The sequence below is a fragment of the Microcebus murinus genome, chromosome 25, assembly GCF_040939455.1.
Source record: "Microcebus murinus isolate Inina chromosome 25, M.murinus_Inina_mat1.0, whole genome shotgun sequence".
In the NCBI taxonomy this organism is placed as follows: domain Eukaryota; kingdom Metazoa; phylum Chordata; class Mammalia; order Primates; family Cheirogaleidae; genus Microcebus; species Microcebus murinus.
The window spans coordinates 8,745,374-8,762,216 of record NC_134128.1 but is presented as its reverse complement, the minus strand read 5'-3'; the positions used below and the strand labels follow the sequence as shown (position 1 = coordinate 8,762,216).

At 36.1% G+C, this 16,843-nt stretch overlaps 1 protein-coding gene across 1 annotated transcript in view; it reads right to left on the bottom strand.

The window, feature by feature from the left end:
* Positions 1-16,843, bottom strand: part of DNAJC1 (DnaJ heat shock protein family (Hsp40) member C1) — a 188,866-nt gene that overhangs the window by 93,146 nt on the left and 78,877 nt on the right. The window contains exon 7 of the mRNA XM_075997491.1: positions 7,803-7,893. Coding sequence (XP_075853606.1) covers positions 7,803-7,893 — 91 coding nt within the window. The remainder of the gene's footprint in view (positions 1-7,802; positions 7,894-16,843) is intronic.

Here is a 16,843-nt window from a genome sequence, read left to right as displayed (position 1 = left end):
CCATCACTCCTGGCCTGGATCTGACATTTATTGAACATTCTACCTCACAACAGCAGAGTACACAGTCTTATTAAATGCCTATTGAACATGTGCCAAGATGGACTATATCTCAGGCAATAAAACAGACCTGAACAAATTTGAAGGAATTGAAATCACAGAGTGTGTTCTCTGACAAAAAGAGAATCAAACTACAAATTTTTAACAGAAAGATAATATGAAGATCCCTGAACACTTGGAAACTAAACAACATACTTTTAAATAATCAATGGATCAAAGAGGAAGTCTCAAGGAAAAAAAATACTGAACTGAATCAAATGAAAATACAATATATCAAAATATTTAGGACACAGACAAAACAGCGCTGTTTTGAAATTTATAGCACTAAATGCCACATAAGGAAAGAAGAGATGCCTCAAATGAATAATCTAAGCTTCTGCATCAAGAAATTATTAACAGAAAAAGAATGGCTGAGTACAGTGCCCCATGCCTGTAATCCTAGTACTTTGGGAGACTGAGGTGGGAGGACTGCTTGAGCCCAGGAGTTTGAGACCAACCAGCCTGGGCAACATGGCAAGACCCTATCTCTACAAAAAACAAAAAAATTAGCCAGGTGTGGTGCTGTGAACTTGTAGTCCCAGCTACTCGGGGGGCTGGGCAAGAGGATCACTTGAGCCCAGGAGTTTGAGGCTGCAGTGAGCTATGATTGTGCCACTGCACTCTGGCCTGAGCTATAGAGTAAGACTCTTGTCTCTTAAAAACAAACAAACAAACAACAACAAAAACAAAACAGAAAGAAAAAAAAGAAACTAGAAAAAGAACATCAAAACAATCCAAAAGCAAGCAGAAGGATGGAAATAATACAAATAAGAGCATAAATCAATGAAACTGAAAACAAAACTAGAGAAAATCAATGAAACAAATAAATGGTTTTTTTAAAATACCAATAAAATTGACAAACATCTGGCAAAACTAACAAACAAGAAAGAAGACAAAAGTTACCAATATTAGCGCTGAAAAATGAGAAATCACTATGGGTATGTAGACATCAAAAGGATAATAAAGTGAATATTAGGAATAACTCTACGTACATGTATTTGACAATTTAGATGAAATGGACCAATAGCTTGAAAAACACAAGCTATCCCAACTCACTCATGAAATAGATAAATGAAATATAAAATAGGTATTTGAATAACCCTATCCTATAACTAGAAAGGAAATTTAATATACAATTTTAAAACTCCCCCAAAAGAAAGTCTTTAGTCTGACCAGAGAATTCTGCCAAACATTTCAAGAATTAACAACAGTGCTACACAATCTCTTTCAGAAAACAGAAGAGGAGAGAACACTTCCCAATTCATTACATGAAGCTGGTATCACAGATACCAAAGTCATACAAAGACAATACAGAAAGAGAAAACTAATGCTGCATGTGTTTGCGTCCCCTCCAAAATTCATGTTCGAATACTCTCCAAAGAGGTGGAACCTTTAGAAGGTGATTAGGTCATGAGGGCTCCTCCTTCATGAGTAGAATTAAGGCCTTTTTAAAAGAGGCTTCACACAAGCAGCCCTTCCCTTCCACCTGTTTGGCCCCGGAGGGCAGAGCATCCATAAACCTCCAGAGAGCCAGCAACACGGCACCATTTTGGAAGCAGACACCAGGTCCTCATCAGACACCAAACCTGCTGGCACCGATCTTAGACTTCCTAGCCTCTAGAACTGCGAGGAATAAATTTCTGTTCTTTATAAATTACCTAGTCTCAGGTATTTTGTAATAGCAGCATAAAATAGACTAAAACAGAAACTGGTATTGAGAAGTGGAGGTGCTGCTGTGATAAAATGTGTTACTCGGAAGTGTGGAAGTGGCTCTGAGATGAAGGACAATCTGGGAGAAAATAGTTGCAAACCACATATCTGATATAGGACTCCTATCTAGAACACATTAAAGAAAACTCTCAAAACTGAATAGCAAAAAAAAAAATCCAATTAGAAAATAGGCAAAAGATATGAGGATGGATTTCACTGAAGAGGATATACAGGTGGCAAATAAGCACATGAAAAGATGTTCCACCATCACGAGTCACTAGAAAAATGCAAATTAAGACCATGATAAGTTATCTCTATACATTCTTGAAACAGTTAAAATTAAAAATAGTGACGATGTCACATGCTGGTGAGGATGCAGAGAGATTAGATCCCCTACACATTGCTGGTAGGAATGTAAAGTGGTATAGGCACTCTGGAAAATAGTTGGGCTGTTTCTTTTTTTTTTTTTTTTGAGACAGAGTCTCGCTTTGTTGTCCAGGCTAGAGTGAGTGCCGTGGCGTCAGCCTAGCTCACAGCAACCTCAAACTCCTGGGCTCAAGCAATCCTGCTGCCTCAGCCTCCCAAGTAGCTGGGACTACAGGCATGCGCCACTATGCCCGGCTAATTTTATATATATATATATATATCAGTTGGCCAATTAATTTCTTTCTATTTATAGTAGAGACGGGGTCTCGCTCTTGCTCAGGCTGGTTTTGAACTCCTGACCTTGAGCAATCCGCCCGCCTCGGCCTCCCAAGAGCTAGGATTACAGGCGTGAGCCACAGCGCCCGGCCTGGGCTGTTTCTTAAACCTCTAAACAAAAACTTACAATATGACTTAGCAATTGCACTTTGGGCCATTTAACCCATATAAATGAAAACTAAGTTCACACAGAAAGTTGTACATGATTGTTCATAACAGCCTTATGTGTAATGGTCAAAACCTATAAACAACCTAAATGTCCTACAATTGGTGAATGGTTAAATAACTGTGATACATGCATACCATGGAATATTATTCATCAGTAAAAAGTGATGAACTATTGACACATGGAACAACTTGGCTGGATCTCAAGAGCATTATGTTGAGCGGAAAAGCTAATCTCAAAAGATTACATACTATATGATTCTCAAAATCATATTCTCAAAATGACAAAGTTACAGAGATGAAAAATACATTAATAATTGCCAGATATTAGAGATGATGGGGGTATGGGAGAAGGAAGAGAATATGACTAGAAAGGGCTAGTTGTTGATTAGGGTGGTGGTTACATGAATATACATGTGATAAAATGGTACAGAGTATCAATCAATACTTTGTATTAATGTCAGTATCCTGGTTTTGATGTTATACTACAGTTGTATAAGATGTGACCAATGAGGGGAAACTGAGAAGAAGGTACATGAGATCTTTCTGTACTATCTTTGTAACTTCCTATGAAGCTAATTATTTCAAAATAACATCTTAAATAGCAAAGCAGGCCAGGCATGGTGGCTCACCCCTGTAATCCTAGCACTCCGGGAGGCCGAGGCGGGCAGATTGCTCGAGGTCAGGAGTTGGAAACCAGCCTGAGCAAGACCCCGTCTCTACCAAAAATAGAAAGAAATTAACTGACCAACTAAAAATATATATACAAAAAATTATCCAGGCATGGTGGCGCATGCCTGTAGTCCCAGCTACTTGGGAGGCTGAGGCAGCAGGATTGCTTGAGCCCAGGAGATTGAGGTTGCTGTGAGCTAGGCTGATGCCACGGCACTCACTCTAGCCTGGGCAACAAAGTGAGACTCTGTCTCAAAAAATAGGTACTTGTGGTTTGGGTTAAAATTTCTAGTGACAGCATTGTACATGGATTCAAAAGAACTGTATCTCATTATATATGGAAATAAAGATGATATAGTCTGGATAGCTATGTTGATCTCTCAAAAAGTAATTTTAGTAATGACAAAGACACTCTTGTAAGAAATGCTGTTAAAGACTTTTAACAAATTGCTTTAAGAAGTATGAGCGTGGAAAAGAGCAATATAGTATTTCTAAATTCATCCATTAATTTACCAAATGTTTACTGAGCTCCTACCATATACCTGGCCTTCTTCTAGGCTGTGGAGTTATAGCTATAAACAAGATACACAAAAACATATGCGTGCATGGAGCTTATAAATAAATATGTTAATTTATATAAAGTATAATATTAAATAGGTACTCATTTCTAAATTAGTAGGTAAAATGTGGTTAAAATTTGACTAATCTATAGCCGTAAACGATTATCTACTCAATTGGATAAATAATTTTTTAAATCATTTCAGTGGGAAAACTAAGAGTACATTATATTTATACATACATAGCATTATCTGAAATATTAAGGGAATTGTAAGTCTATATTGATCTTTATGATTTTAAAAATTCATACTTCCATTATTAAAATACCTGGAATAAAATACTGTATTCTTTAGATATACTTCGTCTGCATATAAGCTCTTTTGGAACTAGGGCTCCTATTAGGTTTTATTTTATTTTATTTTTTTGAGACAGTGTCTCACTCTGTTGCCCAGGATAGAGTGCCATGGCATCAGTGTAGTTCACAGCAACCTCAAACTCCTAGGCTCAAGCGATCCTTCTGCCTCAGCCTCCCGAGTAGCTGGGACTACAGGCATGCGCCACCATGCATGGCTAATTTTTTCTATATAATTTTAGTTGGCCAATTAATTTCTTTCTATTTTTAATAGAGACCAGGTCTTGCTCTTGCTCAGGCTGGTTTCGAACTCCTGACCTTGAGAGATCTGTCCGCCTCAGCCTCTCACAGTGCTAGGATTACAGGCGTGAGCCACCATGCCAGGCCTCCTGTTAGGTTTTATAATATAATGTGGCTCATAGTTAAGGTACAGAGTTTCCAACAGGTCATGTTTCCAAATACACTGGTGCTAGTGACTGGTTAGATGCCTTTTCATGAGTTATCTCAGACAGGATCTCCATCGATGAGCACAGTATATTACCAAAGGCAAATGTTCTAACCTAAATTGGAGCTGCTCTTCCCCAGTCTCCTGTTTCCCCTTCCCTACCAACCCTTGAAATCAACTTACAAACAAGCACCAGCATCTTCTTTCTTCATGATCTGAGTTTTCTAGAAAACCAGTCTTCCTTTATCTTAAGGAAGGTGAATATTTTCTCATCCTGCCACACTAAACAGGCACATTCTGCCCTCACCTGCCCCTCACTTTCTTGTAACTCCTTCCCCCAACTGGGTGTTCACCTTGCCACTCCTATTCAGGTCCGTCGCTGGGGCATGCAACAGGGTCCATGATACGAGAAGAAAAACATAACTAATGTCAGGAAATATTATTTCTGCAGATAAAAAGGAAGTACTTGGGCAGCATAGGTTTGATTATTTGATTTTGTTTTAAAATCATATAAGGTACAGAGAAAAGGGTAAGGGAAATATTAAGTTTTACTTCTACCCTTTCTTCTCCTTTTGTCTACTCAGATTATGATCTTTACAAACTTATTTCTTTATAAAGTAAGTCAAACATTTTTTTCCATTCATGATATGGGCTATCTCAGTACTTAGAATTCAATTGTATTTACTTAGACTAAAATTTATACAATTAGGGACTATATAAAGATATCATTAACCCTCAAAAAGCCTAATATTTATAAATAGTCAAGATATTTAACCCTAAGCCATAAAACTGATAATAAGTGCCCAAAATTTCCCAAATAGATCTCAGCAAATTTATTGCATGAAGACTTCCCAGAAGGACATTTATTTTAAGCAACTACCCTTTTCACACTTTTGTCCCCACTAAAACACCATTTTAATAAGACCACCACACCCTACTCAAAGTAGTTCTCATGTAGCCCTCAGAGACTATTGCACAGTCCAAGCAGTAAAACAGACAGACATGAGGGCAGATTAGCAATTAGGTCATGAAAAACAGGCAGCATAAAATAGCTATTGCTAATCTACATGAGATGCATTTAGTCAATTAAGTAGATGGAAATGTTATTATGAACTCAGTATTCCAATGATGGCCTTTAAAATTAAGAAGGATAGGCGCAAATGAAAGGCACACTGGGGGATTTGGGGCCTTTATGTATTAATTCTAAAGTATACAATGCAGAACACTGTAATGAAGTTAACAAATTTAATTAAAAGATTCTTTGCATGTAACCATTAGAGATTACATTAAAAAATACATGACAATTTCTGACATTGTTAATAGTGAATGTGACTGTTCTTTAACATTCTTAATGTTGATACCGTCACCTTTTCTAAAAATATCACTGAAATTTAAAAAATGAGAAACAATAGTCTATTACTCAGGGCCTGGTATGTACATCATTTTTAATATTCTTTCTGGTATTTATTTATTTCATTCTGAGTTTCAATAACTGATAAGCTAGTGATCAAGTTTCAAACATTTTGGAAGACTATTATACATTTTTACTTTTAGACATTTATATAATCTTTTTTATTAGACAATAACAAAATAAAAAGATAATTATTAAATCTGTTTGAGAATTTTTATCAAACTCTTGGGCAGAACAAAAGACTTTGACCAGTTTTGGAAAAACAGTTACAAACTTCAAAAGGAGCTTTTGCTTGTGATAAATACTTCATGTTTAACTCCTATTTTCAAAAGGGTAGTAACAAATATTTAATCCATTATTAATGCTATTAGAGACTTCTAACACATATACCAAAATTATAGCAATTAAGTGGTTCATTGTAGAAACTACATAAAAATGATAAGCTGTGTCCATGAGAGCAATGATATGCATGCAGTGCATTTGTTTTATATCTACAGGTAAATTCTGGGTGTTTGATATTTTTTTCTTTTCTTATAAATGTAGTTTCTTTTTCTTGTTACCATCTGAAGAAGTTTATAAAATGTTTACATATCAATTTTACTAAAAATAACAATTATATAAAAATTGCATTTAGAGTTTCATTTGCCTACCCCTACTTTCTAACACACATATCAGTCAACCTTACCATGTAACCCTTTAACACCCTAACTCTTCCTTCTTAACAGAATTCTGCTTTAAACAATTATATAGTTTGACCTGAATATTATTTTATATTTGTGATTGTTGAAACTTTTTGAATTAAATTATGTGCTCCTTGAGATTGTCTTCTATTATGGATAGAAGCTCAGTTGATGCTCATTAATATCCACGGAATTACATTAATTCATATATTCATTCATTTGTCCATTTACTAAACATTTAGTATGTGTCAGGACACTGTTCTATGCTACAGACACAAAGATGAAAAAGAAACAGTCTCTGTTCTTAAGCTGCCCAGACACCTGAAGGATTGTGGTGGACAGAAAAATAGCCCCCTAAAAATAACCATACTCTAACCCCTAAAACCTGGGGTAACATAGTAGTGAACAAAATAGATAAAACCCCTATCCTCATGGAGCTTACATTCTACTGGGAGAAACCAGATGGTAAACAAAATAAATAAATTAATTAATATTAAATTAGTATTAAATGGCTGAATAGAGAAATGTAAAGAGATAGTGTGGGAAAGCTATAGATAAGGCAAAATTAGACGAAAAATCTAGAACTGAGAAATTGCCTTCTTTAACCGTATGTTCAACTTTTCCTAAAATCAGCAAGAACTGTCTTTTGTGTTCAATGGAAGATTTCTTTTTAACATATTGATAATTTATTCAAGCTTATTCATATAACAATATTACAAATGAAACAAAGACATTCAAAACAAAAATCACTGATATTTTCAGGATTCCCAATTACTACTGTTAAAATATACAGAAAGTTTGGTGATTATTTGGTCAGACTCAATACTAAATATTAATTAATACTAATATAGTACTTTCCATGTGTAACACGTTAAGTACAATAGACTGTCAGGGAGTAGCGAAGAAAGCATGGAAAATTGAATTAGTGATGAATTTAAAGGAAAAATCCAAATTTAAATAACTAGTTTTACATGATATTGTTAATCCAGTAAAACAATGTTGAAAACTCACTTTGAAGTGTTTCGAGTTCAGTTTTAATAAGTGCTTCTTCCTTTTCCTTCAATCTTGTTTCCTTATATTTAGCATAAAAGTGCCCAGCATCCTTAAAAAGAAATTATAAATCAACATAAAAATCGGTTTGCTTTGACAGTAGTTTCCATTCAATTCATTTTAAAGCAGTATATTCATTTTACAAGTAGGCTTTTAGTTTGTTTTCAAGTTGTATGACAAACAGAAGAAATCAATAACAAGTCTCAATGATTTTTCTCTCCTGGAGAGCAGGTTACGGCCAGAAACTGCATGAGTATAAATTTAAACTCTTTCTCTCAGATATAGAAAGGAGGTATCATCTTCCTGTTTTCTTCCATTGTATGATATTTTCTCAATGTTATACTATTGCATGGACAGAAACCAGAAAAACTCACTTGCTAAACTGAAGATTTGCCATGGTAAATTATATTACTGTGACTAATAAAGTACTAGTGCTATTTTCATATCAGTCTCTTAACTCCAATAGATTTTCAAAATTATTGCATGTAAACCTGATCAGAAAACTTATATGACCACGTAGATAAAAGCAGAAGTGGTCATTCCTTCTGTTACCCTTGGAAACCAGTAAAAAACAATTATCACAGAGGGTTGAGGATTGAGGATACATACTGTATACAAATACTTAGGTGTCAAGATACGGTGGCTAAAGTCTCAAGGAGTGGCACATAGATAAGACTTTGGGTAAGACTTCAGGCAAGGTACCAAAAAACAAAGAAAGAAAAAAAGACTAAGTCTTAAATAATCACAGACATAAAAATAAACAAGTTGATATTCTAGGCATATGATGATCCAGACAATGAAAAAAAAAAAGCAAAACAGATCTTTTCCCACACTCTTTGACTTCCTTGACTCAAACTTCATATATTCTACAGCAAAATCACTTATAGCTGTCACGTCACACTGTGCTTCCATGTCTTTGCATTTGCTTTGCCCTCTAGCCAGAATATTTTATTCCTTTGCCCATTACAAACAAACTCCTATTCATCCCTGAAAACCCTGTTCAAGCACTATCACCTCTGCAAGTCTTTCTGACCTTCTCCAGCTGGGTAATTCTCTCTGGTATACTACTTCTGTACTTTAACACCCTGTGATTGCTTGTATCATGATATATTCTCTCCAAAGATGAAAAATTTGAAATAGGGATACTTGTATTACCACAGCATGGAAGCTAGTATAAAGCAGGCACTCAATAAGTGTTTATTGAACTGAACTAGATTGAAATACATGAGAAACTTTACAAAGCAAGAAATGAAAGGGCTTGATGACTGATGTGGAATACGAAAAAGAGGAATATCAAGGATAACGCTAGGGTAACATGCCCAGACTGTAAGATTCCTACAGCAGATAAATCATAGACTCAAATGAGGGGGTTTTGTTTCTGCAGGAAATAAAGAAACAAAATCAATCTTTGACACTACCTTGATCCAGATGTACACATGAACACTTAAGCCCTAGAATGGAATTATCTCTGTTTATCTATGACTGTATCCAAGTTAAAGTTTTCTCCTGGGGTCTATGTGTCTTGGGGTTATATCACAACTCTTTTAATTTACAAGAATTAGGAAAATAATAAGATATTCCTAAAATTATTGTATCAGTATAATAAAGATGTATTTTCTTATTCTTATTTCTTATTCTTATATCTTATTCTTTCCATCACCACTTTTATGTTCCTACCTCATTTCTACTAGAAGGATTCCCATAAACCCTGGGCCAGCTAAATAATGGTATAATTTGAAGAGCATAGATGGTCCTGCACCCAATTTACTCATCCTCCCATGCCCATATATAGTTTAAATGTCTACAGGGTTTGGGGTTAAGGTTTTATGGCCCCTTAACATTCCCTATTCCCCTTTAAAAAAAAAAAAAAACCTCAATCCTGAAGTAGTAGTATTTTATATTAAGCCATGTGAGTCATTTATACCTTGGTGTGAATGAATAAATGAACTTATTAGCTTCTTTCCACAGAGTAGGTTTTAATAGTAGGGAAGAAGAAAAGGTCAGGAAGGCATTGGCTCCTTTAGGGGGGTAGAAAATGTGGCACCATGCAAGAAAAGAAGGGAGGAGGTCTCAGACCAAAGGTCTGATCTGTGTGAACACACTGGAGGAAACTTTGAGAGTCTGAGACAGGCAATACAAGTTTTCTTAGGGATCTTAGATGCTAAGAAATAAAAGTGAACTTGAAAGCTTTTTTGACCACTGTTCCAATTAATCCAGCCTGAGCAAGAGCAAGACCCCGTCTCTACTAAAAATAGAAAGAAATTAATTGGCCAACTAATATATATAGAAAAAATTAGCCGGGCATGGTGGCGCATGCCTGTAGTCCCAGCTACTCGGGAGGCTGAGGCAGGAGGATCGCTTGAGCCCAGGAGTTTGAGGTTGCTGTGAGCTAGGCTGATGCCACGGCACTCTAGCCCGGGCAACAGAGCAAGACTCCGTCTCAAAAAAAAAAAAAGATCTCAGCTCTGCCATCTTACTAGATACATGCCATTCAGCAAATTACTTCACTTCTCTATGGGGCAGTTTTCTCATCCATAAAATGGGGTTAATAAAAATGCCTAACTCACAGAACCATTGTGAAGATTAAATGAGTTAATATTTAGGAAACACTTAAAATGACATCTTATATGTAGCTAGGCCTTGTTTGTGTTAGCTATTTTTATTATTACTTCATCATTTTGACAAGAATCTTGTTTTTCACCACAAAGCAAGGGTAACGTTTTATGCTTCATACTTCACCAAAACTCCTCCTGCCAAATCCTGCATCTTCTTGCTTATGTGATTCCCTTTATCTGCGTCCTTCTCACCTCAACACAAAGTTCTTTGGCTGAGTAATAGCAACGTCTTCCTAGTAGTCCTGTCAACTTAGAACATTTCTCTACTGTTTCTTCTTCTTGCTACAGCACATAATTCCACTAAAACTTTCTCTTTGAAATACTCATTTGATCCAAAAACACACTTTTCTGGGGACTGAAATCAAACCTATCACCTTAACATACTATATACACCAAATCCAAGAATTTGAATATATTCCTTAGTCTCACTCACTGTTTTATCTTCCTTTTGTTCCATTCCTAAGCATGTAATGTATTTAAAAGTTCCTCATGCTTTCTCTTTTCTTCACATCTTACTTGTACTTTGAAACTACAATAATCACACTCTGGAAGATTACTTCCTCTATAAGCCTATGATATCAAATAAACCTACTGTACTTTACTGTACAATTTTCAACCATCCTTGTGTCTAGTTTTGGGTACCATACTTTAAGATGCGCGGGAAGACTTTAAAAGGAAAGTGATCAAATGGTGAGGCAGCTTGAAACTATATCTTATAACAGATTGAAGGTGAGAAAATTAGGGATAACCACCATAGAATATCTTAAGGGTTATTACAGGAAAGAATGGTAATATTACTATATATGGTTTCAGAGATAAAAGATTGATTTTAGATACATATAAGGGAGAGATTTCTAATAGTTAAAATTACCTGAATTTGAAAATAGATTGTCTTTGGAGAAAGTATGTATTCAAGGAGAAACCAGGTGGCTATTCTTTAAGGTACATTCTAGAGGGAATTCATGCAATCAAAAGGGGCTGAACAAGATCAATTGTTTTCAACCTTTTATCCCTTTTTTTTGTTGTTTGTTTGTTTTGGGTGGGGGATTTGTTTGTTTGTTTGGTCTCACCCAGGCTACAGGGCAGTGGCATCATCATACCTCACTGCAACTTCCAACTCCTGGGCTCAAGGGATCCTCCTGCTTCAGTCCCAAGTAACTGGTACTGAGGGCATGAGCCACCACTATGCCTGGCTAATTTTTCTATTTTTAGTAGATACAGGATCTTGTTCTTGCTGATCCCAAACTCCCAGTCTCAAGGGATCCTACTGCCACTGTCTCCCAGAGAGCTAGGATTACAGGCATGAGCCACTGTGCCTGGCCCCTCCCATTTTTATGAGGTGCTAATTCAAGTGAATATAATTGTTGAGTAAATAAGCACAAGAATTCATTCCAGAATAAACCCAGGTTTACCTACACAGATAATTTCAGATTTCCTATCGATTTAAACTCCTTATCCATCCCTGTAGCCCTAGTGCACTGCTTGGCACATTATGGAAGCTTAACAAATATTTAAGGAATAAATGAATGCTTACTTTAATTGATTAGGGCTTTGGACTGCCTGCTCCATAATACTGTATTAAAATTATGGAGTTTACATTCTTCCTAACAGAAAGAGTTCCTATTCTCAAGGAGTTTATAATTCTTATGGATGAAACCATGAGCAAAGTTTTTACTCTAGAAGCAACTCTCTTAATACTTAACAAAATTTCTTGAAGAGCTCAAAGCTTGCCTTCGTAGACATCAAACAGAGGACTGGTTTTTACATTTAAAATTATGGCTAACTTAAAGAATTTGTGCTATGAGTGTTCGTTGTATGCAGCTATAGAGCACAGACTCCTGCACAAGAAGCCATTAAACAGTGATGTTTATGCTTATTTATTGAACCACTACTAAATGTGTTGTACTTTGTTAAGATATGTGGGGATTACATGATAAGATATAATAGCTGTCCTTAAAGAATATGTAAAAATAACTATAAATATTAAGAAAATATGGAATATAGAATATAGGCACTAGGAAAACAGGAATTTTCATCTTTTTAAAAAAATTATTTTCAGGGCCTAGAAGAGTACCTGGCACAAAGTAAACACTCAATAAATATTTGTTGAATGAATTGCTGGAAGAGAAAGTGGTACTCACTTAACATTCTATCTGTTTCCCCACAAACAGACTCAGTTCTCTTAAGGTTAGATGGGGTCACGGGACTAGTACAGGATGGGCTGTAGATGGAAATATCCTGTATCATTTCCAGACCAAAGCCATAAAAGCTTGCACAATCCTCCAGCTCTCTCTTGCCTCTGAGAGCAAGAAGTCCACATCTTCCAGGTGGATACAGCTAGCCAATGGTGAAGACATCATTGTTCTAAGTTCCTGAATGGCTAGCTAGGGCAGAACGTCCCCCTTCCTATCACCCAGTGACAGACTTGTGGCATAAGCTAGAAAAAAATGTTAAGCCACTGCAATTTCAGGATGACCTGTACCTTACCATAATCTAGCAGTCTACTGTGATTAATACAAACAGTGAGTGCTATAAAGTTAGCATAGAGAACATACAATGGGAATTTTCAATTGGCCTGATGAAGACAGACTTCATAATGATGATGACAATTTGGCTAAGCCGTGAAGACGCAGTATTTCCAAGGTTACTAAGCTGTGAGATGGAGAATATCCAAACATCAACCTCTCTTTTAACGCTCTTGACATAGTTCTTTAAGTGATAACACATTGCGCTGACACTATTTGTTTTATTCTGGTTTACTTTTACTTGTCTATATAAACTTCAAAATACTAAGCAATCCAAGGAGAGCTTAGGAGAGAAGACCATTTATCAATAGGGCTATGAGCAGGGAAATGCTGCCTGTCCTCATGGGAACAAGGAATGTGGAAAAATTCTGAGGAGAGAAAGCTGGGAAAAAGCTGGAAGATGCTCCATTTCTTTTGAATTGACAGAAGATTTGTGAATCTTCTCCTGTGTTTGAAACTTAAAAATAACCTTCAACACAGGAAAATACCATAAGCACATTTCTGAAAATCTACCCACAAAGTCAAATGCTCTATATTAAATTTTGTTCTCCCATTGAGTTATACTATAATCTCGGAATTATTATACATATAATATGTAATAAAATTACAATGAAGAATATAGAAAAACTTTAAAATTGTGCACTCTGAACAAGACTCAAAATTTCTGTATAGAAACATAAGACTGAATTCACAAGAGGTAATAAAAATAAAACAGAAAACCAGAAGCTAGGCCTCCCTCTGCCTGAGACAGTAATATTCAAATAGCTGCAAAGCATAAAAACTACTTTTTGCAATTTGCCTGATAGAGACTGTAGAAGCCATCTCTTCAGACCAATGCAATGCAAGAGTTCTTCTACGATTTTTGTAATATAGACATCTCACTTAGGATGGTTCCACTTAATGATTTTTAGACTTAACAATGGTAAAAATGTGACATGCATTCAGTAAAAACCATGCTTTGAGTATTGTACTGCAAGTGAAAAACAGAATGGTTGTACAATGATACTTCGAGTACTTCATTGTTGTACCTTAAGTACCCATACAACCATTCTTTCACTTTCAGTGCAATATTCAATAAATTATATGAGATGTTTAATACTTCCAGGTACTTTGTGTTAGATGGTCTGTTCTGAGCACATTTAAGGTAGGCTAGGCTAAGCTGGGGTGTTCAGGAGGTTAGGTGTCTTTTATTCATTTTTGACTTATGATATTTGCAACTTAATGATGGGTTTATCAGATATAACCCCATTATAAGTCAAAGAAAATCTGTAATTACAATCAGCCTGAATATTCTGATAGGGTGTCTACAATCAAGGAGGTTATTACACTTGCTATAAAGCTCTAGTTATCCAGCTGTTGAGAAAGTTTCTCTCTTCTAGCTTTTATATTCCTTATACTTTTTTTTTTTTTTTTTTTTTTTTTTGAGACAGAGTCTCACTTTGTTGTCCAGGCTAGAGTGAGTGCCGTGGCGTCAGCCTAGCTCACAGCAACCTCAAACTCCTGGGCTCGAGTGATCCTTCTGCCTCAGCCTCCCGAGTAGCTGGGACTACAGGCATGCGCCACTATGCGCGGCTAATTTTATATATATATATCAGTTGGCCAATTAATTTCTTTCTATTTATAGTAGAGACGGGGTCTCGCTCTTGCTCAGGCTGGTTTTGAACTCCTGACCTTGAGCAATCCGCCCGCCTCGGCCTCCCAAGAGCTAGGATTACAGGCGTGAGCCACAGCGCCCGGCCAATATATTCCTTATACTTTAATATTTATTTTCGTCTGCTTTAAGTTTCACTTCTACCATTAACTAGTTGTGTCACTTTGGGGAAACTGCTTCATCAATCTGAGTTTTAAGTGTTTTTCATCTATAAAATATGGAATCCATGAGACTATATGTCCCTAACATCCTATCTAACTAACATTTTGTGCTTTTTATCTTTGCTATATATAGCAATAACCTACAAAATTCTACTCTGCTTTTGGATCTCTGAGTACTTGCAGAAGTAAGGAATCTTTGTTTTATGTTGTGAGGTAGTTTGCCTATATCCCCTTTGTCCTTCTGTAACAGTAAGAGTTTCAGCTTGATAAAACTTCAGGTAAACTTCTCCATCCCTTTTCATTTTTTTTTTACGTATCTTCTATGTAAAGTACGTTTGTCTGAAAAGTTTTTTTAAAAAGTTTTTATAGTACTAAAAGTAAGCTGCTGCCTCATCCCTCCGAAGATCTGTTTAAGTCGAAGGGTAGGCAACTCAGCTTGCTACAAATGCCTCCTAGCCTTTTAGAAGCTTTTTTCCTGCTAATTAGCTGTGAATGTTTTGTTTGTTTGGTTTCTGACAGAGTCCCAGCGAGCAGAAGCAAGGGGGCGAGAAAGGAAGGGCTCCGATTGTAAGGGAGGGTGACCTCCAGGCTTGTCCACAGTTGTAGTCGCCATGGGAGAAGCAGCTTCTTGGGAGGGAGGATGCTTCCATTTATAGATGGTTCTATAAAGTATAGTACTCCCTTTACGCTGAGGCAACTTTTTTTTTTAAAGGTAAAAGCCAGAGCAATACAGAGAAGATTCCTCTATTTTCTCAGCCACTGCTCCTAGGCAACCTATCGGTCCTGATGGGGGTGGGGATAGGCATGCTGGAAACTTCCTACAGTAATTTTTATTTTAACTGTGTTCTTGTTAGATCAGCTTGATAGTGAGAAAAGATGGGACTGGGGTTTAACAATGTGAAAAATGTATAACCTTAGGCAATGCACAGCTAAGTAAGTTCACTACATCAAATAGAGAGAAACATGAATTCCCAGAAAATCAAATAAATTATCAAGCAAATAAATTCTGACTACTTACCTGTTTGATCTCAGAAAATGTAGAGAACTATGACTATGATTTACATTGGCAATCTCTTAAAATATTTGGTACTTCCTGATTTTACATGAGAAATTGATGGTCTTAATCTAAATTATGGGTACAAACATATAAGGTTCCAACACAGATAGTACAAAAATAAACTAAGTTATAAGAATTAAATTGAAAATATGTACATAGCATTGATTATATTTCATCAACTGTTTGTTTGCTATTAATACTTTCATGGCTACAGAACATATGATCAATCTAAAAATATCCAAGAAGGGCATTTTGAAAGTTAGATAAACTTCCTTGGGTTATTGGCTGAATACAACCAACACAGAAGGCTGGTTTAGTCAGATTCCAAGAGAATGTATATTCCCTTCAAAACTACCATGAAAACAGAAACAGACTGGTAAGATGTCAAAATGTCACTGGGGCTATACTTTTAATGTTACAATTAAATTCTTACCTCAAAGTACATAAGCCTTCTCTCGAATATAGTCTAATTCCTTGTTACATTCTAATTCATATTCCACGTTTTCTGCTGATCATTCTGTTAATACTTGCTTTCTTAGCTACCTAAAAACACTTTCTCAAGTGGACCCAGCTTCCCTGCATATGGGCATGCATTTCACTGTCCAGTGTTCTCTCATCTCTCTAAGCACACACTAGCTTTCCAACTACTCACCAGTTTACAAACTCTCCTTACTCTTTTTCTTTAGTTTCTCATTTGACTTTTTGCTTTTCGGCCTATGTAGCACATAAATTATATGGGGCGTACATTTTACTAAATATAGCGATACCCATGCATCTTTTCCTGAATACTGATCCATTTGGAAAATGTTTGATATTAATTTGACAGTATCAAATATTTAACATGTATCAAGAATAATAGCTTTTCATCCTTTGGCTTTGTTCTTCTTTCGATTCTTATAATTCTCCCATATCTTTTATAGAGCAAAGGAAAGGAACCAAATTCAGAACTAGAGGTAAATAAGGACCTTCTCAAAAAGCAGGGAGGAATGATCA